The sequence below is a fragment of the Barbus barbus genome, assembly GCF_936440315.1.
Source record: "Barbus barbus genome assembly, chromosome: 27".
NCBI classification, from domain to species: domain Eukaryota; kingdom Metazoa; phylum Chordata; class Actinopteri; order Cypriniformes; family Cyprinidae; genus Barbus; species Barbus barbus.
This window is the reverse complement of record NC_136755.1, coordinates 533,718-557,522: the sequence shown is the minus strand read 5'-3', so window position 1 is coordinate 557,522 and position 23,805 is coordinate 533,718. Positions and strand designations below refer to the sequence as shown.

The 23,805-nt window shown below is 42.0% G+C and overlaps 1 protein-coding gene across 1 annotated transcript in view; it reads left to right on the top strand.

The window, feature by feature from the left end:
- Positions 1-5,152: 5,152 nt before the first annotated feature.
- The window catches only part of LOC306847239 (NLR family CARD domain-containing protein 3-like), a 112,570-nt gene continuing 93,917 nt past the window's right edge, over positions 5,153-23,805 (top strand). The window contains exons 1-3 of the mRNA XM_079381077.1: positions 5,153-5,240; positions 12,487-12,586; positions 12,836-12,949. Coding sequence (XP_079237203.1) covers positions 12,537-12,586; positions 12,836-12,949 — 164 coding nt within the window. The 5' untranslated portion in view covers positions 5,153-5,240; positions 12,487-12,536. The remainder of the gene's footprint in view (positions 5,241-12,486; positions 12,587-12,835; positions 12,950-23,805) is intronic.

Here is a 23,805-nt window from a genome sequence, read left to right as displayed (position 1 = left end):
CCGGATCTGAGACTAGAACCCACGACCTTCAGGTTACAAGCCCAACTCTCTATCCATTAGGCCACAACTGCCCCTTAAATACAACCCTCTGTGCAATCACTTCTTCTGATTTCTCATAGCATATCGAATGTAAAATCCATTTTACAGCAATACACCTGCTGAAATGATGCTGCCCTCCCCGGCTCCATGGTACAGGTTCACAAGCACATCACATTCATGCTGGTGATTTCTGGCTATGAAGAGTGTTTGCTGAGAAGACACAAAGACAAGAGATTTCCAGTGGGGCAGTATTATTTCAGCAGTATTAATTCACCTGCCAAAATTATACTGCTACAGGAGACATTTCTGGCAGTGAAGTGTGTTTGATGAGAAGATTGTGACTTAAGCTTCAAAGGAAGAAATCTCTTCGTTTCCACCAAACGGTACGGGTCAGGACAGTACAGTACAGTAAGATTCAGGACCGAACACCCTGATCCATCCTCCGTTTCCACCATCAACAGTTCCCTTACTTGACAGTCATGTGGTGTATGCCAGAAAGTAGCTATCGACAATAAAGCGCAACAATAAGCACAACTCTGCCTCTTTTTTGTCAGTTTTAATGAACAATAATGGCCATTATAAAAGTATAAGTACAAAGTATAAGAGGAAATAAAGACAAAAGTATGTATATACGGTGTGAATTCACCCTTTTTCCGTTTCTGTAACATGAATGTAAAGTGCAATGGCAATCAGCATGTGCTTCAAGTTCACATCGAACAGAAAAGTGATTAAACTCGGTGTAAATATGAAAATAATCAAATATACAGGTAAAATAATGTCACAGATATGATCCAAATGACAAATTTAAGTACAAAAGTAATTCAAAAGAAAAAGATGTAATTAGATTAATCAGAGCTCATTAGGAACCCACCTCTCCCATGCAGAGACAATGCAGAAAGGGAAGAGGAGGTGCAAAGACAAGAAATAAGTTTCAACATTGCAGTCAGAAATTTAAAGGGGCAGGTGCACACACACGAACAGGCATATCAGGTACACATTTGAACATTTTGTGTAATTCTAAATACACATGAACATAATACATTCTGTACCTGTTACACTCGCTGAACTGTTATCAATGATTTATCATAATAGTACAGCACCTTAAATTGTCAACCTGCTATCTTAACTTTTTTCAAAAGTGTGCTTAACTGTTAAGAAGCTGATCTCTTAGAAGTGGTGAACGCTTCACTTCTTTTTGGGACTTTTCCAAACTCCCTTAAAACTGCAGTTGTTAAGCCCCTTCTGAAAAAGCGCAATCTTGATAACACCATGTTGAGCAACTATAGACCAATATCAAATCTTCCTTTCATAGGTAATATTATTGAAAAGGTAGTTTTTAATCAGCTGAACAACTACTTAAACTACTTGGACAATTTTCAATCTGTTTCCGAGCGCATCACAGCACAGAGACAGCACTCATTAAGATAATAAATGATATTTGCTTTAATTCAGATTCTGGCAAAATATCAGAGCTGGTACTACTAGATGTTAGTGCTGCGTTTGACACCGTCGATCATAACATACTTCTAGAGAGACTGGAAAACTGGGTGAGGCTTTCTGGGATGGCACTCAAATGGTTCAGGTCATACTTAGAAGTGAGAGGTTATTATGTGAGTATAGGAGAGCATAAGTCTAAGTGGACGGCCATGACATGCGGAGTCCCACAAGGCTCAATTCTTGCACCGCTCTTGTTTAGCCTGTATACGCTCCCACTAAGTCAGATGAGGAGAAAGAACCAAATTTCCTATCACAGCTATGCTGATGATACCCAGATTTACCTAGCCTTATCTCTAAATGACTACAGCCCCATTGACTCCCTCTGCCAATGCATTGATGAAATTAACAGTTGGATGTGCCAGAACTTTCTTCAGTTAAACAAGGAGAAAACTGAAGTCATTGCATTTGGAAACAAAGATGAAGTTCAAGGTGAATGCATATCTTGACTCTAGGGGTCAAACAACTAAAAATCAAGTCAGAAATCTTGGGGTGATTCTGGAGACAGACAGTTTTAGTAGTCATGTCAAAGCAATAACTAAATCAGCATACTATCATCTCAAAAACATTGCAAGAATTAGATGTTTTTTTTCCAGTCAAGACTTGGAGAAACTTGTTCATGCCTTTATCACCAGCAGGGTGGATTACTGTAATGGTCTCCTCACCGGCCTTCCAAAGAAGACCATTAAGGCCTTTCCACACTGAGCGTGAAAAAGTGAAACGAATTTCGCACACGATGACACGTGGGAATAAAACAACAGCTTCCTATGGATGCTTTCACATAGACGCGAACATTCGCTCACCGAAAATGCAAATGTTTTTTTTCGTTCAGTCTGACAAATCTTTTGCGTTTCGCAAAGCGAAAACACGGCCATCTAATAAGATTTGAGCATTACATCACATGACCAGAGCAACTGCTGTTACCCAAAAGGTCGGCGCAGTGGCGCTAAAAGCTCAGAAGACTGTATTGAGCACGAGCGTAAAAACACCAAAGTAGAGGACTTTTTTTCCACAAGAGAGAAGAGAGAGAATGCTGAGTTCTTATTATTGTTGGTATTTAAGAACAGACTATTCTCACCTGTTCTTTATACAGAATAACATATTAATTTTCCACTGAATTATGTGATCTGAAGAGCACCGTCCATTTTCTTCCAAGAGCGCGAGTGTTTATGAGTCAAAACTCGTTCATCTAGACCTGTCAATCATGTAATCATAAAAGAAAGAAAGACAAGTGTGTTGGTTAATCTGTTGAAAGTAGGACCTCGGAGTTCTATTTGTTTGGTTTCTGGTTAGGGACCGTCTGTAAGCGGAGGGAGTGCAGGAGGGTGAGAGCGATGGACTCACTCAGGCGTGAGTGCGGGACAACAGCAGAAGAAGTCGTGGCCTAATGGATAGAGAGTTGGACTTGTAACCTGACGGTCGTGGGTTTGAGTCTCAGGTCCAGCAGGGATTGTAGGTGGGGGAGTGAATGTCCAACACTCTCTCCACCCTCAATACCACGACTGAGGTGAGACCCTTGAGCAAGGCACCGAACCCCCCACTGCTCCGGGTGTGTGTTCACGGTGTGTGTGTGTTCACTGCACTGTGTGTGCACGTTGGATGGGTTAAATGCAGAGCATGAATTCCGAGTATGGGTCACCATACTTGGCTGTATGTCACTTTCACTTTCATTTGGAAAACTGGTGTCATAATTAAGGTACACCTGTAAGTGTAAATGTATACAAGTGCACATCTATAGATTGAGAGATGTGCACAGTCCGGGGGGTATGACTATTTTACTTCCTTTTATGTAAAGCACTTTGAATTACCATTGTGTATGAAATGTGCTATATAAATAAACTTGCCTTGCCTTGCCTAGGTACCCCAACGGAAGGGTACCAAAAAAGTGGTACGGTATGGTTCGCTATTTTGGTACCATTCACAACTTCTGACAATGGAAACGGACATAATTGCGTACCGTACAGTACCGTACTGTACTGAACCGTACACTGTTAACAATTTTCCTGTATTTTTACAGTAAGTTATTGGCAACATGGTTGCAAGTAAGTTAATGTATTTTGGTTTTACAGCAATGTACTGTATTGCAACTTTACAGTATGTAAAACATTATACAGTATGATACTGTATTTTTGTAATTCTACTGTATTTTTCTATTGTGTAATATATTATATGTGTGTGTGTGTGTGTGTAGTTGGAATAGTACATACATATAGGTATTAATATTATGATACTACTATACTTCAAAATAACATTACAAATCAAAAGGTAATCCAAACATTTTTACAAAAGTATTTTTGTTAAAACATTCGAAAATATTTTAGTACTGTGCATCAACAATTTACAGGAAAGCATTTTAATTGTGCAAGAATATAAATGAAACAAACACATGCATCTTAAACTATCTTTATAATTAGCAAAAACAAATTGTCTCACAACCGTCGCCCCTAAATGCAGGGCTTGTGGGTGGTGGCAAACAGACCACTGATCCTCGCTGTGAAGTCCTCCATCATTTTGGACTGAATGAAGCTGTTGACATGCAGGGTTGATGGCCATCGCTCTGCACCACTGTCCTGATCTTCTGCTCACTTGCTGTCTGCTGGTACATTTCTTCCCATCAGTGGTGAAACTGAAACACAGTCATGAAACACACACAAAGACAAAACCTGTTATCCACAGCACCAGTAAAAATGAACAGACAGCACGGGGAAAATAGTGAATGAAAATTCTGTACCATAGAAAATAAATAAATAGATACAGCTGAATTCAAAAGTTTTAAAGTTTTTATTAAGAATCAAGTGTATGTAAACTTTTGAACAGGGTCATTTTTATAAATTCAACTATTATTTTCTTTTGTGGACTATATGTAAACCTTTCTAAGATATTATCCTAAGATATTATTATCCTAAGATATCCTAAGATATTCCACGTAAAATCTTTTACGTGGAATATCTTATTCAGGTCAGTACTAAATAAACAATAACATGCGTTTTATATGATAAGACCTCTTATTTTGGTAAAATATTTAACATTTTTCAGATTCTGCAAGGTTTATGTAAACTTTTGGTTTCAACTAAATAAAAAATTAATTTAAATAATACTTACAAAAAACTGCCTTGTGACAGCAGTGCCCTTCCCAGGGTGCAAAGAGAAGTGGACCACACTGTAGAGCTGCAAGAAATCACATACATTTGATTCAATAATGTGTTAGCTACTTGTTGATGATGTATAGGCTACAATCACATAGACTGTTGCCTATAATGCTACAAGTGTATTTCATACACTCCAACAAAACATCAAAGTTACATATATAAAAAAAATCATATTATTCTTGACATTGCTGAAGATTTTGGCATGCATTTTACTTGTCTTTGTTGTCTGATAGATCATTAGTAACTGACACAAGTAATTGACCACTAATCATATTTGTATTATCATAATCATTTGTATCAATCATTCACCATGCTACAGAACTAGTCTCCCGCCTAAATATTTAATAATCTGGTTAGGTATCAATATCTCTGACCCCAAACCAACCAACTGTATTTCTCAACCATGTCTAAGTACGTGATTAATTAAAGATGTCCAGTACAGTTGGAGGCGCTGTTGTACCTACAGTAGTTGGCAGGATTCTTCATTCTTAAGTAGCCTACGCACTTGCGCTGAGCAAACGAACTCAACATCAGGAAGCTTTTTTGGCACAATTTCTGGTAAGTCTTTTTTTTTTTAAATAGAATGTTATCCTTTTCATTTGTATGATTAGATCTGTGAGGTATTTAAATTAGTGCTGGCCTACGCGTCGCTGGTCAAAAGCCAGAGACTAGATCATGTAAAGCCTAGGAAGATGTCATGCAAATGCTCTTTTAGCTGGCTTTTAAATGTGTGCCTTAGACGTTTTCATGCTGGTTGTTCTGAGTTTAATAATTGGTGGAGATTGAATGATCGACACTGCATATTTCACCTGAGTGTTGACGATTGATTGATTGTAGAAGTCTTGAATTCTCTTGCTGGGTATCTGGGGCTGAATGAGACCGCGATTGAAATTATGGTGTGCTCGTATTATATGCTAACGCGCATTCAAAGTGTATCAATGTCCCATATCTCAAAAATTCTGCTGTAAAATGGTTTTATATGAGGCGTGCATATAGTGTAGGACGTCCTGTTTAAGAACTGACCATTCATTTCATCTGCTTATTAGAAACGGGGTCGTAATACCCCTCTACATCGATTAATGTCCCATATCTCCTTTTCTACGAATCTTGTAATGAAATGCAGGTAGAATAATATAGTAGGTCTAATACAGATACAAAGACGGCAACAAATAACACGAATATTAAGCAGATGTACATAAAACAAACAGAAAAAATAACGAAAAATGTCATTACATCTCAATTCTGGGCGTCTAGAATGAAAAGCGCTTTGAATCCGCGTTAGCAGCACACCATCATTTCAATCGCGGCTGGTTTGACCGTCTTTTTCTGACCGTGTTTGTGTTTTTCTGACCGTGTTTGTGTTTTTCTGACCGTGTTTGTGTTTTTCTGACCGTGTTTCTCTGAACTGCGGGGCTTGACCGTGTTTTTCTGACCGTGTTTCTCTTAACTGCGGGGCTTGACCGTGTTTTTCTGACCGTGTTTCTCAGAACTGCGGGGCTTGACCGTGTTTTTCTGACCGTGTTTCTCTGAACTGCGGGGCTTGACCGTGTTTTTCTGACCGTGTTTCTCTGAACTGCGGGGCTTGACCGTGTTTTTCTGACCGTGTTTTTCTTAACTGCGGGGCTTGACCGTGTTTTTCTGACCGTGTTTCTCTGAACTGCGGGGCTTGACCGTGTTTTTCTGACCGTGTTTCTCTGAACTGCGGGGATTGACCGTGTTTTTCTGACCGTGTTTCTCTGAACTGCGGGGATTGACCGTGTTTTTCTGACCGTGTTTCTCTTAACTGCGGGGCTTGACCGTGTTTCTCTGAACTGCGGGGCTTGACCGTGTTTCTCTGAACTGCGGGGCTTGACCGTGTTTTTCTGACCGTGTTTCTCAGAACTGCGGGGCTTGACCGTGTTTTTCTGACCGTGTTTCTCTGAACTGCGGGGATTGACCGTGTTTTTCTGACCGTGTTTCTCTTAACTGCGGGGCTTGACCGTGTTTCTCTGAACTGCGGGGCTTGACCGTGTTTCTCTGAACTGCGGGGCTTGACCGTGTTTCTCTTAACTGCGGGGCTTGACCGTGTTTTTCTGACCGTGTTTCTCAGAACTGCGGGGCTTGACCGTGTTTTTCTGACCGTGTTTCTCTGAACTGCGGGGATTGACCGTGTTTTTCTGACCGTGTTTCTCTGAACTGCGGGGCTTGACCGTGTTTCTCTTAACTGCGGGGCTTGACCGTGTTTCTCTGAACTGCGGGGCTTGACCGTGTTTCTCTGAACTGCGGGGCTTGACCGTGGTCGGTTGGATGAGTGCTAGGACGTTTTATTGTGTAAAATGATTAACAGTATACGCACTACGATGACAGCCTTTTATACAAGTGTTAAAAGTGTCCTCCCTTCTTTAGGAAGTATATGGTGGTGATTGTTTGGAATTCATTTCCGCGAACCGGATCTTTTCGGATAGTTCGGCTCATTGAACCGGTTCAAAAAACAACTCAGTGCCATGTAGTATCAATGAAACATCCAAATAAACTCATTTGTGTCAACACACAATGAAGCATTCAAATAAAAAGTTCTTTTTTGTGAACGCATATATCTAATGATGGCTTTTCATTCACTTAAGTTAATGGTGTTTGTGGACACAATTTCATCCGCGAATCCTTACAACTTGGATAAGATTCCTGAAAGTTTCGCATCTAACGTTACATCAGACATTGATGCACAAACGTGGATATATTCGACATGTCTTAAGTATAAAGAAGTCATTATAAACTCCTTGATTTCGCTTAAACAACTTAAAATATGATCTGCATGCACAATAAACCATACTAAAACTCAGCTTTTCGATAAACATCTCCGGTATCCTACGTTTTGTTTGTTATAAAGTAACAGGCTCAGAATCCTCTGCAAACTTCGACAGGAATCGGCTCATTCGGTTCTTCTTGAGTTTTGAGACTCGACCGGTTACTTCCTGAGAGTCGGCTCACAAGAACGATTCTTTGAAGAACCGAACATGTGTGAACTGGGCGTTACTGGGATTGGGAGACTCTGGGTTAAAGGCATTTTAAAAAAATCTCTCTCGTCACAAATGAAAAGTGAAAGCAAGTTAGAGTTCTCCTGTCACCATTTTAAAGACCGAGAAATCAAAGTGTTTAATAGAAGCGTTTATCCACAGGGATTTCTGTTCTGGTGTTGAAGCATCTGTCTCGTGTAAAAGTTTAAGTGTTCATGACTTCCTCTTATCGATCTCTGGAGGACACTTTGATTGTTTGATATAGAATTAAACAAACAATAAATACTGTGTAATAGTGTCATGAATGGAAGTCGTCGAGGGGAAGTCGTGGTTAGAGAGTTGGACTTGTAATCCAAAGGTTGTGGGTTTGAGTCTCGGGCCGGCAGGGATTGTAGGTGGGGGGAGTGAATGTCCAGCGCTCTCTCCACCCTCAATACCACGACTGAGGTGTCGCAGCATAAATGGCTGCCCTGTGTGTGTGTGTGTGTGTGTGTGTGTGCGTGTGTGTGTGTGTGTGTGTGTGCGTGTACGTGTACGCACACGCACATTGGATGGGTTAAATGCAGAGCACGAATTTCGAGTATGGAGTATGGGTCACCATACTTGGCAGTATGTCACTTCACTTTCTTTCTACTTGAATCAGACCTCTGTGGCTCTCTCCGATGGCCACCCTCTCCTGAGTATTGATTTTCCCGGACTCCATTTCCCATGCACCCCTCAGAGACCTGCACAGGTGTCCCCATCATCTGCTCTACTTAAACAGCACTCACACTCATTTAGTGTAACACGTACAGTGTCCCAACTTTTTTGGAATCGGGTTTGTACATAGTTGTCTATATTATATATTGTTTTTTTTTTTTTTTTGCTGCTTTGTACATTGGTCATTGGCTATTTCCTGTTATTTTGTTTTATTACCTGTGTCCTGTCCTGTTACTGTCCTTCTGTTGCACTGTGGAGCTTCTGGCACTACAACAAATTCCTCGTATGTGTAAACATACTTGGCCAATAAAGCTCATTCTGATTCTGATAAGGTGCATTAAAAGTAGGGGTGGGCGATATGGGAAAAATATCATATCACGATTTTTTATAGAAATATCACGATTCACGATTTTTATCACGATTCTTTGTTAGTTTTACTATTTTGGTTTTACAAGTTGTCTGAGCATTACAGCCAAACTAGAAAGACAAAGATGCATGGCAGATATTTAGGCCAAAGTGGGCGAAGATAAAAAATCTTTGTCATTATTTTATTTTTCTTATTAAAAAATAAGAACAAAGATACACATTACAAATACACATAATATACAAATAAAACAAACAGTGCTTTATTTCCAGGTACAATAGGTGTATTTAGCAGAGCATTCAATGAAATATTGAGTGATTTTTCTCTTTTGCGTTTTGTTGTTTTGTTAACGTTAAATGAATAGTTCCCCCACAAATTAATATTCTGTCATCTGTCTGTCAATTCAATTGTCTGTCATAATGTTGTATTTTTATATCATCATTTACTCAAAAGTTGTTTTGGTCCCACTTTATATTAGGTGGCCTTAACTACTACGTACTTACATTTAAATTAATAATTTGATACAATGTACTTATTGTGCACATACATGTATTTACATTGTACTTATATTTTTAAAAATACCTATATGTAGTTACATCTGTAATTAATTTCTGTAATTACATTTATAATTACACTGTTGACCCATCCCTTACACCTTAACCCACCCTTAAACCTACCCAGACCACCAAACCTGTCCCTAACCTTACCCATATCCCACCTCAATAGCAGCAAAAGTGTTTTGCAATACAATATGAACCAAATAAGTACATTGTACTTACATAAAAAAATAAGTACATAGTAGTTAAGGCCACCTAATATAAAGTGTGACCGTTGTTTTAAACCGGAATGAGTTTCTTTCTTGTGCTGAACATAAATGCTATTTTGAAGAAGGTGGAAAACCAAACAGTTGCTGGTCCTCAGTGACTTCCATTGGATTGTTCTTTCCTACTATCAAAGTCAATGTGGACCAGCAACTGTTTGGTTTTCCACTGAGTAAATAATGACAGAAATTCAATTTTAGGGTGAACTATCCCTTTAATGACAGTCGACAGCACGTTTAGTGTCCTGTCCCTTTAAGAGCTGCACGCATCTAATATACAGGCACGCATCTGTTTCTCTCTTAACTATTTACTTTCATTTTAGAGATAACCAACTCAGTCTGTATGTAAACCTTGTGTGTTTTGACAGTATTAGCGCAAAATATAACTTAGTTGAGTAATCAGGCGCTGTTAGACAGGCGTTTTAGTGCGCGTGCTTCAGGTGTATGCGCTCAGATAAAGCGCACTTCAGACCAGCGCGCGAATTAAACATTTAACCAGCAAGGCTTGTGTGCAAATAATGTACTTTTGCGATCGCGAATAAGTGCAGTGTCCTGTCAGAGTAACTCTACTGCTGTATGTCGTGTTGTACAGTATATAGAGACGGAGGCCAGAACTGTATTTGATATAATGTGTGCTGTAGCACGATACTACCATATTTCTTCAAAAGCAGATCGTGGAGACATTTTTATCGTCCACGATCAAAAATCGTCATATCGCACACCCCTAATTAAAAGTCAATAATTTCAGCTATAAAATTGGAATTATATTATCATCATAATACGATTTGAGTATTTTGATATCTACACTTAAATAATGATAAAAAAAAACACATTTCAGCATTAGAATAATACAAAAAACTGCAAAGTTTTAATTAGTTTACATGGTTATGACAGCTAAAAATAACCTGCAGGGAATGTTCCGGGAATGTTTTCTCTAGATTATAAAATAAAATCTAAAAATAACCTGCAGGGAAACGTTCTGGGAACGTTCTCTGTAGGTTGTAAAAATAAAACTTTAAAATAACCTTCTGGGAATGTTCTCTTTAGGTTATTAAAAAATTAACTTACAGGGAATGTTCCGAGAACGTTTTTTATTTGGTTACCAAAAAATAACCAACTGGGAACCAAATGGGAATGTTAGGGGAATGTTCTGTGTTTGTTGGGCTTGCCGTCCAGAATAAAACAGAACATCCCAATGGAGTGAAGGGATTTGTGGAAACTGTGGTTCCTAATTATTGTGATCCAACATTTGCCTCACATTTCAGGATGAAAAGACAAACATTTCAGGTGAAGGATAATCCACTTATTACCTCCGAGACTGTGTTATGATCTATATGACCTTATTATTTTTAATGTGAGTATTAGGCTTATCATTATTGCTGATCACTGTTGTTGTGCTATGATATTGTAATATTTACCATTACATAATGAGAGGAGCATAGAAAAGTTTTATGAAAGTGTCACTCCACAATACAATAGCAAAATAAATATGTATAGTATTTTTATGTTACATTAATCAGTGTCTAGCACACCTTCCTAAGGAAAGGATATGGACCAGAAGACATTGCAATTACTACATGATATTTAGAGAGACTTAAAGAAGTTCTTATACTTGTACGATACTTGTGCTCTTATTATTTCAGTTATTTTGCCTTTAATGTAAATAAACCTGTGCAAACAATATACTTGCTCTTGTGAATTTATTTTGATATTAATTACATTTACTTACAAATTCATCATCATCACGTTGATATGCTATGTTACTATAAAACTCTTACGACAAACATGTCTTCTAATATCTTCAATTGTTGCGCATACCGAGCTGCAGCGGACACATATTAAATGACTTCACTTGGACCCATTGTGCGATCTGTCTCTTTAATACCGTGTGGTTTATATACACATTGCTGCTGATTGGGCTGACTTTTTGACACACCCACCAAAACAAGAGAAAACGTATTTCAAACCCCGTTGCACACCGTTTCCAGGAAACATGTAGTTCAACCTGGAAACCATAGCAAAACGTTTGACACCGGTGCAAGCTTGAATGTGCCCCACATTTCAGCTCTCATGTTAGGGTGGGTACACAACATGCTATTGTGTCCTTGCTTGGAGAAACTCCTCAGACAATATGCTTTCAAACAGCTTCATGTGGCTGTAAACATTTAATTTTAACACGGCTTTAAGCACTATGAATCATTAAAGTTTCACTTTCACCACGTAAAGCTGGTAAATGTGGTGTTTACATGTAATAATCACATGAGTTTACCTTCCGGTACGAACCCAGAGTCTCTGAGGAAAGCAATAAAACGAGCATCTTCCCTCTGAAGACTTGTTGCATTTCAGGGCAAAGCAAAAAAACATTGTCGAGCAACAATATAACATGCAGGAAACTATTCATTGGTTATTCTACAATTAATTGAATTACTAAGTATACTACAATTGGAAAATACTGTAAATTGATAAACTGTTCAGCGTGATAACGTTTAATGTCTTTGACCGTGCCTGTAGTCCCATTTAGCAACTTGTTAGCAGCCGTCTTTTTTAAGAAACGTAACATTTTTAAAAATCACGAGTGGGGTGTAACTAAATCGTAGAAACGTGAAAGTATCTTGAGCCTGTGTGAACCACGGACCTTATTTAAGGGATTTAACCAAAATCCAATTAAAAAAAACCATTGACTCTGGGACGATGGAACCAGAAGTGCTAAAATGCAAACTCGCTTCCGGGTTTTTGCCTACGAAGTGACGTCATGGTTCCACCACTCTATATGTGTTAATTTATGACTGAGCTTGTTCACATGATCCTTTTTCTCCCACACTTGAGATATGTTCAGCTAAATTATAAAGGTATTAAATAAATTGAATCATTTAATTTAGTGCCTGAATGTTTTGTTTTGTTTCATTTTATTTATTTATTTTTATTCAGAGTCAGTGGACGAGATCAAACTCATCAGATTCACCTGCAGCGTCATCATCATGGATGATTCACAAGGATCAAGAGATAGAGATTCGTCTTCAGGATGCAGGTATTTTAAACAAACACTGTTACAGAAAAAAAGCTCACTGATCATAGAAACTGTGTACAGAAGAATAAAAATGTGTAGACTTCTTTTGTCTGTTTTTGTTTGAAAAATAACATGAATTAATGAATAAAACAAAATTTCCTCAAAGTGCTTTTTGATGAAAGTTGAATGTGTTTATATTAATATGGTTCCTATCATAAAGAATGAACAGAGTAATCTAAAAGATTAACCTGAATCTGTTCTCTGTTACAGTCCAGTCCAGCAGAACAGCTCAAACCCAGAGTCTAGCTGTGTGTCTATCAAGAGTAGCCACTCTATGGATGTGCCAATATATTTGAAGACTGAAGACACACAGCCTGATCTCAGGTACTCAGAATAACATTTCCATAAAAGATGTGCTTTATAGTATTAGATTTTTGTTTTATCATATATCATTTAGCTCAAAGGGTTAGTTGGTATTAGGGCTGTCGATGTTAACATGTCAATTTAATGCAAATAGCACAAATAAATTGCTGAAGCATATGGAATTGTGCCATTAGCTTAATTTACGTCACACAGTTAGATGATCTCAGAAGCTGGGAGTTCATCACACTGAGCATCTTAAATGCCGCAAACACCTGTAACTATGGTAAGAAGAAATTTATAATCTAACCTTTTAACAAAATTCGCTTCTCTGTTTGGGATCAGTTCATGTTAAGCTACTAAACTCCTGGCAAGTTTTATGTCCAATGATCCAATAAGTGAATGCATTCAAACAATCAGTCCAAAAACAGCGCTAATATAAAGAAAATCATCAGAGATGGCAGAAAGAATACGTTTTCTGTTAATTCCTTATTCCAGTTTGTGTTGCACTTCTTAAAACACGAGTTCCGTCATATTCTGTGGTTGTTTCTGAAAAGTGCGAGCTCTCACACATGGTGCTGTGTGAAATACAGACAGAACAGAATGTCAAAACATCCCACCGCTGTATGGCCAGATGATACACAAACAAGGTTTCTAGGCTGGATAAAGCAAACCTGCATCTTGTTAGTAAAGTTTTGATCACCAAGGATTGCTATCAAGGTAAAGACAATTTTGAGACGTACTGAATTGTACAGTAAGCATGCGTGTGTCTGTTATAATGAATGCACAAAATCTAAATCTGTATTTTATTATTATTTATTTAAATTTTTTTCCCACATCCTGCCAAACTTTTTCCCACATCCTGCCAAACTGGATCCGACCAAGATGGCGCCGAGCATGGCAGCCGTGTTGCGAGCTCCAAGAAAACTCTGCAGTTTTTCTTATGTTTCTTATGTTTTATTTGTTATTTTGTTGTTTCACGTGTTAGATGTTGTCAGTATAACTGTCTACGATAGACACACGCTTTTAAACATCGGTTCCTTCGTCGCGCAACGCAAACCGGACTTTGAGTTCCTGAACGCCGGCGCCTTGTTTACAGACACCGCATCAGAGCCCTTTGTCTGGGCTGCACGATCGCGACCGAGGAAACGCCGCTGGAAAAGGGGGAAGAGTCAGACTTGTCAGACTCAGACGCCGTCCCCTCCGACCTCCTCTCCCAACTATTTTGCTGGCTAACGTTCAGTCACTGGACAACAAACTCTGTGAACTGCGGGCACGCATCTCATACCAACGGGAAACAAGGGGCTGCTGCATTATTTGCCTCACAGAAACCTGGATGTCTGCAGTGGTTCCAGACTCAGCCATCGAGCTTACGGGGTTCTCCGTGCACCGCTCGGACAGAACGAAAGAGCTCACAGGGAAAAGTAGAGGTGGGGGCGTCTGTTTCTTTATCAACAACTCGTGGTGTGATGAAAGGAACCTACACTCTATTAAATCCTCCTGCTCCCCTGATCTGGAATTTCATATGCTTCTGTGTCGACCATTCTGGCTACCGAGGGAATTTACAGCGATCATAATCACAGCTGTTTACATTCCCCCTCAAGCCAACACAGACCAGGCACTCAAGGAACTGTATGGGAATATAAGCGAGCAGGAAACCGCGTACCCAGACGCGGCGTTTATTGTTACGGGGAACAAAGCTTCAACAAAGCCAACTTCAGAACAATAGCTCCAAAATACTTTCAACACATCACCATCAACACGCGTGGTGATCGTGTACTTGATCACTGCTACTCTCCATTCCGGGACGCCTACAAATCGCTCCCCCGCCCACCTTTCGGCAAATCGGATCACACTTCCGTTCTGCTCCTGCCTGCTTATAGGCAGAAACTGAAACGAGAAGCACCCGCCCTCAGGACAATTCAATGCTGGTCGGACCAATCAGACGCTATACTACAGGACTGTTTTGATCACGTGGACTGGGACATGTTCCGGGCAGCGTCTGATGACGACATAGAGGCGTACTCAGATACTGTAACGTGTTTCATCAGGAAGTGTGTAGAGGATGTAGTACCGACAAAAACAATCCGCATCTACCCCAACCAAAAACCGTGGATTAACAGCGATGTTCGAGCAGCCTTGTCAGCGCGGACATCTGCCTTTAAATCCGGAAACTCTGACGATCACAAACAAGCCAGTTACGATCTCAGGAAATCAATCAAAGCTGCCAAACGACAATATAAAAACAAAGTTGAAGAACAATTCAAAACCAACAACGCAAGAAGCATGTGGCAGGGTATCAATAATATCACAGATTTCAGAGGGAATAAACCAGCTACTGTGAACATTGCCGCCTCTGTACCGGACGAACTTAATCACTTTTATGCTCGTTTCGAGGCTCACAACACCGCCCACACAGAGCGCGCTCCCGCGGCTGTAGCAGAAGAGGCGAGCGCACTTTCCTTTTCTGTCGCAGATGTAACCCGATCCTTCCGACGGGTGAACATCCGCAAGGCTGTGGGTCCCGATGGCATCCCAGGCCGTGTGCTCCGAGCATGCGCATTCCAACTGGCCGGGGTTTTTACATACATTTTTAACCTTTCCCTCTCTCTGTCTGTGGTTCCCGCATGCTTCAAAAAATCCACCATTGTGCCCATACCAAAGAAAAATAAAATCACATGCTTGAATGACTGGAGGCCCATTGCTCTGACACCCATCTTCAGCAAGTGCTTTGAGAAACTCATCAGAGACTACATCTGCTCTGTGCTGCCTGACTCACTGGATCCCCTACAATTTGCATATCGCAGAAACCGTTCCACAGACGATGCTATTGCCTTCACCCTGCACACTGCTCTCTCCCACCTGGAAAATAAGAACACCTATGTGAGAATGCTGTTTGTGGACTACAGCTCAGCATTCAATACCATAGTGCCTGCCACACTGGTTGAGAAGCTCCAGACTCTGGGACTAAACGGATCTCTGTGCAGTTGGATCCTGGACTTCCTGACAGGCAGATGTCAGGTGGTCAGAATGGGCAACAACACTTCATCCCCGCTGACCCTCAAGACTGGTGCTCCTCAGGGCTGCGTCCTCAGCCCACTCCTGTACTCCCTGTACACACATGACTGTACAGCAACACACAGCTCCAACGTCATCGTCAAATTTGCTGACGACACAACGGTGATAGGCCTGATCACTGACAACGATGAGACGGCCTACAGAGAGGAGGTGAGAACCCTGACTAAATGGTGTCAAGAGAACCACCTCTCACTCAATATCAACAAGACCAAGGAGCTGGTGGTGGATTTCAGGAGACAGAGCAGAGAACCCACACCCATCACCATCGACATGACACCTGTGGAGCGAGTAAACAGCTTCAAATTCCTCGGTGTTCACATCACTGAGGATCTCACATGGTCCGCTCACACAGATGCAGTGCTGAAGAAGACACACCGACGCCTCTTCTTCCTGAGACGGCTGAGGAAGTTTGGAATGAGCCCCAGCATCCTCAGATCATTCTACACCTGCACTGTGGAGAGCATCCTGACCGGCTGCATCACCGCCTGGTTTGGAAACAGCACTGCTGGCAACCGCAAAGCTCTGCAAAGGGTCGTGCGAACTGCCCGTCACATTGTTGGAGGTGAGCTTCCCTCCCTCCAGGACATCTACACCAGGCGGTGTATAAAGAAAGCCCGGAGGATCATCAGTGATTCCAGCCACCCGTCCCACAGACTGCTTTCTCTGCTGCCCTCAGGAAGACGTCTCCGCAGCATCCGATCCCGCACTAGCCGACTGAGGGATAGCTTTTTTCCTCAGGCTATCAGGCTAATGAACAGTCAAAATTAATACACCCTACAGCACACTCCCACTTTACAATATACCACGCACTGCACTTTAATTCCATACAGTTCAAACTGGACTACCAGTACACTACTGCACAAATACAACAATCTTTTTGCCAGCACTGGATGCCATCCAATGCACATCCATGACATTTGCACATCCGGTTTATATATAATCTGCTGCATCTTCGCATATTACTGTGTGTATATAACGTAGAATGTGTACTACATACTGTGTATAATGTGTATCGGTAACTGTATGTCTGTCTAATAACACACTGTGTGTACTAAGTATATGTATGTGTATATTACACATTGTCATCTGTATAAGTCTGTACGTATGTATGGTAATGTCTATATGTAAATTGTTTCTGCACTGTCTGGAGCACGCTCTCAAGAATTTCACTCAGGAAGGCACATGTGCTGTGGTGATGTGACAATAAAAGTGATTTGATTTGATTTGATTTGCCCAATGTTGTCCAGTGAAACAATACACATTAAAGGCTATGAACTGGGGCGGTTGTAGGATTTAATCTTTAGGGGGGCTTAGCCCTCAGAGAGGCCATTAGATACAATGATTAAGTTGCTCAAGATGGCGCCACGCATGGCAGCCATTGTGCTTGGCTCTCCAGTTGTTTTAGTGTTTTTCTTAGTTTTTTTATTTGTCAAACACGATCATTCGGCAGAACACACCACAAAATCTCCAACCGGTTTTTGATTATTCGGAGGTTTTGCTGAACATAGTAGTCGGCGGGCGCTTCAGGACGCGCAGACGGTGGAAGCGAGCCGGCGTGCTCATGAAGCTCAGACAGCGTGGATTTCGAATGCCGTTGCCTAGCATCCATCTGGCTAATCTCCGCGCTCTACCCTACAAAACGGACAAACTCCTTCTGCTTTCCCGATTAAACAAGGGCTTTTCAAACTCTGCTGCTCTGTTTCACAGAAACCTGGCTGAATGACGCCATCCCAGACAGCGCGATTCATCTTCCTAATTTCACGCTGATCAGAGCAGATCTCGACGCGGAATCAACGGGGAAATCGCGCAGCGGCGGGACATGCTTCTACATCAATGAAAGGTGGTGTACAGATGTAACAGTGTTAAAGATTTGCTGTTCAGATCTAGAAACGTTTTTCATCAACTGTAAACCTTTCTATTCGCCGCGGGAGTTCTACTCGTTCATTCTCGTGAGTGTCTACATTCCACCGCAAGCGCACGTGAGCACAGCTTCACAGAAACTCGCTGATCAGATCACAGAACAACAACACCCGGACTCTGTTTTAATCATTCTAGGGGACTTTAATAAAGCAAATCTCTCTGGTGAACTGCCAAAATACAGACAGCATGTTACATGTCCCACCAGAGACAGTAATATATTGGATCACTGTTACACAACAATAAAGGACGCATATTACTCTGTTCCACAGGCAGTTTTAGGACTCTCTGATCATTGTTTGGTTCATCTTATTCCAACCTACAGGCAGTAACTGAAGTCAGCTAAACCTGTATTAAGGACTGTAAAGAGATGGACTAATGAGACAAAGCAGGTTTTACAAGCCTGTCTTGACCTTACTGATTGGAGTGGAGCTTATGAACCTCAACAATGGTGACCATTAAAAAAATAATAATAATAATCATGTTGCAATGCATGCTGGGTACTAGCATAGTACAAAACTCATCCATGGCTCCCAGCATGCATTTCTGCATGATGTTTTTTACTTTTTTTTTATGGTCACCATTGTTGAGGTTCACGAGCTGATTCTTGATGTCTGTGTGAGTTTAATTGTTACCATAAATTAAAACATTTTGTGGACAAACTGTTTGGAAAGCCCTTTATATTAACTGACTGTCACAGAGCCACTGGCTCTTAGAATCACTTTCACTATAATCAATACAACATCCATTTAATCAGAGATAAGACGCATAATGAGTCTATGTCTACGCTCAATGAGATCAGTTCCCTAATAGAGGATTGTCATTATAAATATATAACAGTCAACTACTGATCGTTTTCTCTGGGCTTTTGAATCATAACAAATATGTTCGAAGAACACATGGTTATAACAGCCAGAGAGAAAAAACCCCCCACAAATGGCAAGGGTCAAGAGCCCAACTAAAGCAGACACTGATCTCTAACATGGTTACTTCAAATAAAACAATAAATCAACATCTAAACCTTAGTTAATTCTCAATAAGATCTTCTGTAGATGTCTGACAGAAATAAAGTCAGTCTGGTTGTTAATAGGTGGAGCTGGTGATGCGGTTTGTGGGGTTGTTAATCAGATTTTGAGAGATTTAATGCATTTTATTTCAGTTGATTTCATCTAAAGCGATGGTGTTTCTCTTTTCTTCAGTGATTCTATTTGTTACAGCAGGTGTTCATCGCTAATGCTCAATCAGCACTTAATTAATCACTTAATTATTTAACTGCAAGTTTTAAACCTTGCATGGTTTAAACCAAGGGGAATTTGTTTACTCAAACGGTTTGAGTTACCCTAACTCTTTGGGTTTTGCAGTGTATATTAAATGCATGTTCATAGTAAGTGAAAACATATATGAAACCTATTAGAAATTGGAACAATTTCATATGTTGACAAATTTATTCCATATATTATGTTTATGTATGTATAATATGTATGTTGACATGTCTAATACTTGAAATGTCCTAATATGCTCATATATAGAGAGTAAACATATATGCTCAGCTATATACAGCATGAAACCTGTTAGTAAGTGATGATCACTGGTTAGATGATAAAGTTCTCAGTAATGCTGAGCTGACAACGGAAGAAGATGGGACTGATGAACAGGTAAGTGGATCAGGTAAGGAGTCAGGTAAGTTGATGCCTGATGTAACAAAAAGACCAGACACTGAGGTGGTGATGGGAAGGTGGCTTTATACCATGGTTGATTGGTGCAAACAGGTGAAGTGAATCAAAACTCTGCTGATTGTGAATGATTGGCAAGTATCAGCCTGACTTTTGTGTCAACCAAACTGCCTGTTGTAGGTGGATGTGTGCTGAGTCCCAGACCCTCTCACTCTTCTGGAACCAATGATTCACAGGTGTAACGTCTGATGGCTTACCTAACCAGGGAAACAGGGGTGGTTGGAAGCCAAGTATGCACTGGAAAGGTGTTAGGCCGGGGGTACTTTGCCGTAGGGAGTTCTGTGCATACTCGGCCCAGGGCAGGAAACGGCTCCAGCTGTGCTCGTGGCCATGGCAGTTCGAATGCAGGTATCTTCCAATTTCCTGGATCTTACGCTCAGTCTGGCCATTATTTTGGGACTGTCGGAAACCCAGAGTCTTGCCAGACGCTGGAGATGAACTCCCGGGTCTGATACAATGTCCTCAGGTAGTCCAAAGTTTCAAAAGACATGTTGAAAGAGGTGTTTGGCAGTCTTGTAAGCGGTGGTTAGTCCTTTTAGAGGTATGAGTTTGCAGGCCTTTGAGATCCTGTCTACAACCACGAGGATGCAGGTATGTGATTTAGAAGGAGGGAGATCAGTCAAAAAATCCACACCGAGGTGAGATATTATAATATCAATAAGATATTGTTGTCTTACTATGGACCTGTTCCATTGTGTTTCCTTCCCCATGTGCTCTGTTTGACCTAGTTTCTGTCTCTGTCATTAATCTCTGTGTGTGTCATTAATTACCCTCGTCAGCCCTCTTATTTAAGTTGTGTTCTGTTTAATGTTTGTCGTCTGGTCTACTACGTCCCTACATGTGATCCTGCCTGTCTGACCTGTGTTTGCCTTTTTGGGGTTTATTAAAGACCATTTGCATTGATCATATTCTTTGTGCGTTTCATTCACTGCAGCTGTGACAGAAGACCGTAACAAAAGTGAAAATTCGTGGCATTACCCCATGTTTTGTTGTTAGTTTTTGAAAGTTTTTTTCTTTATGGCGTTATTCGCAGCTGTGGCTCGGAGGAGGAGGAGCCAGGATTTTGTGAGTTTCGCAAGGGACTTCAGCCTTCTCACCGTCACCACCACCATGGACGATGAAGCGCTGAAGTGCCTGTTTAAGATTGGGGCAAACTGCCATCGCCCCGTTGACCTCCCAGACACCACAGGATTGAACTAGAGGGAGGTGATCGTTTGGTGTCTGGAGAGTGCCCAGCCCCGATCACGAACGCCGCTCGACCCAGAGACCAGCCCACCATCACCCCGCTGTGCAGAGCAAGAGCCTGAGCCCGCTGCGACCGATGAGCCATCGCCATATGGAGCGACAGTGCTGAGGATCACCCCAGAGCAAGAGCCCAACACGTTAAGACAGGTGCGAGAGCCGGCTACAGAGCTCGGGGGAGAGCACTATGGACAGCGAGAGCGCGGAGGAAAGCTCTGTGACCGATGAGCCATCGCCGCACGGAGCGACAGAGCTGAGGATCGCCGCGGAGCCAGAGCTGTGTTTACTGTCAGACCAGGTGTGAGTGCCGGCAGCCACACCTGCCACGAAGGAGAAAGCCGTGGCCAGTGAGATCGCGGAGAGGAGCTCCGCCCACTGCACCAGGGCTGAGGGTGAATTATTAATGGCTCTGGGTGAATGGAAAATGGAGGGAGACCTTATGGAGACCTCCGGTTTCCACGTCCAGCCCAGAGGGTGCTTCCGTTCCTGAGTTTAGCCCAGAGAGGGCTCATGTTTCCAAGTCCAGCCCAAAGAGTGACCGTGTTCCTAAGTCCTGTCAAAGGAGGATTTTTGTTCCCAAGGATAGCCCCGAGAGCCCGGAGGCTCACAAATGCCCGCTCTCCTGCCCGCCCGCTACTGCCTCCTCCTCCAACTCAGTCCTCAGTCGCTCCGGCTCCACCGCGGCCTTCCAGATCCTTGCCTCCGCATCGGTCTCCTTAGCCACCTGTTCAACCATGGTCTTCTGGATCCTCCCCGTCGCCCTAGCTCATCGGCTCTCCGTCTCCGCCTCGGGCTGCTCCACCGCCGTTGGTCGCCCCCCTGGAGTCGTCAGCCCTTCCTCCTCCATGGCTCCTCCCTCCGTCAGCTCCACCGTGGGTTGTCATCATGGCTGTGGCCTGGGTCCCACCAGGCTCTTCCTGCTCCAAGTCCCTCCTGTCGTCTCCCTGGCTCCTCCCTGCATCTGATCCACCCTGGCTCCTCCTGTTTCCTCCTGTTGCGTGCAGCACAGCAAAAATATAGTCGATCGCTGCACTGCTCCTGAGCCCTCATTTATCAACAGTGCGTATGCACAGATGTGTGCTTAATGAGTGCATAAGAATAGTTTCACACAAAGTTTGTGTTTGACCTAGTTTCTGTCTCGGTCTTATTATTGTCATTGGTTTCAGGTGTGTGTCATTAATTACCCTCGTCAGCCCTCTTATTTAAGTTGTGTTCTGTTCAATGTTTGTCGTCCGGTCTACTAAGTCCCTACGTGTGATTCTGCCTGTCCGACTGGTGTTTGCCCTTTTGTGGATTATTAAAGACTATTTGCATTGATCATAATCTTCTCCGTGCGTTTCATTCACCATAGCTGTGACAATTGTCTTACATGAAACATATGACAACACTAATATACACTCACTGGTCACTTTATAAGGTACACCTTGCTAGTACTGGGTTGGACCCCCTTTTGCCGTCAGAACTGCCTTAATTCTTCGGGGCATAGAGTCAACAAGGTGTTGGAAACATTCCTCTGAGATTTTGGTCCATATTGACATGATAGCATCATGCAGTTGCTGCAGATTTGTCGGTTGCACATCCATGATGCAAATCTCCCGTTCCACCACATCACAAAGGTGCTCTATTGAATTGAGATCTGGTGTCTGTGGAGGCCATTAGAGTAAAGTGAATTCATTGTCATGTTCAAGAAACCAGTCTGAGATGATTTGAGCTACTGCCAAGTATGGTGACCCATACTCGGAATTCGTGCTCTGCATTTAACCCATCCAACGTGCACACACACAGCAGTGAACACACACACCGTGAACACACACCTGGAGCAGTGGGCAGCCATTTATGCTGCGGCGCCCGGGGAGCAGTTGGGGGTTCGGTGCCTTGCTTAAGGGCACCTCAGTCGTGGTATTGAGAGTGGAGAGAGCGCTGGACATTCACTCCCCCCACCTACAATCCCTGCCGGCCCGAGACTTGAACCCGCAACCTTCAGATTACGAGTCCGACTCTCTAACCATTAGGCCACGACTTCCCCTTTGTGACATGGTGCATTATCCTGCTGGAAGTAGCCATCAGAAGATGGGTACACTGTAGTCATAAAGGGATGGACATGGTCAGCAACAATACTCAGGTAGGCTGTGGCGTTTAAACGATGCTCAATTGGTACTAAGGGGCACAAAGCGTGCCAAGAAAATATCCCCCACACCATTACACCACCACCACCAGCCTGAACCGTTGAGACAAGGCAAGATGGGTCCATGCTTTCATGTTCTTTACACGAAATTCTGACCCTACCATCTGAATGTCGCAGCAGAAATCGAGACTCGTCAGGCCAGGCAACGTTTTTCCAATCTTCTATTGTCCAATTTTGGTGAGCCTGTGCAAATTGTAGCCTCCGTTTCCTGATTCCACACCCGGTGTGGTCTTTTGCTGCTGTAGCCCATCTGCTTCAGGGTTCGATGTGTTGTGCGTTCAGAGATGGTATTCTGCATACTTTGGTTGTAACAAGTGGTTATTTGAGTTACTGTTGCCTTTCAGTCTAACCAGTCTGCCCATTCTCCTCTGACCTCTGATATCAACCAGGCATTTTCTTCCACACAACTGCCGCTTCCTGGATATTTTCTCTTTTTTGAACTTCAGCACATCTAGATGTCTAAATGCACTGAGTTGCTGCCATGTGATTGACTGATTAGCAATTTGTGTTACCAAACAATTGAACAAGTGTACCTAATAAAATGGCTGGTGCTTAGGTACACCTGTTCAATTGCTTGGTAACACACATTGCTAATCAGCCAATCACATGGCAGCAACTCAATGCATTTAGGCATCTAGATGTGGTGAAGACGACTTGTTGAAGTTTAATCCGAGCATCAGAATGGGGAAGAAAGGGGATTTAAGTGACTTTGAACGTGGAATGGT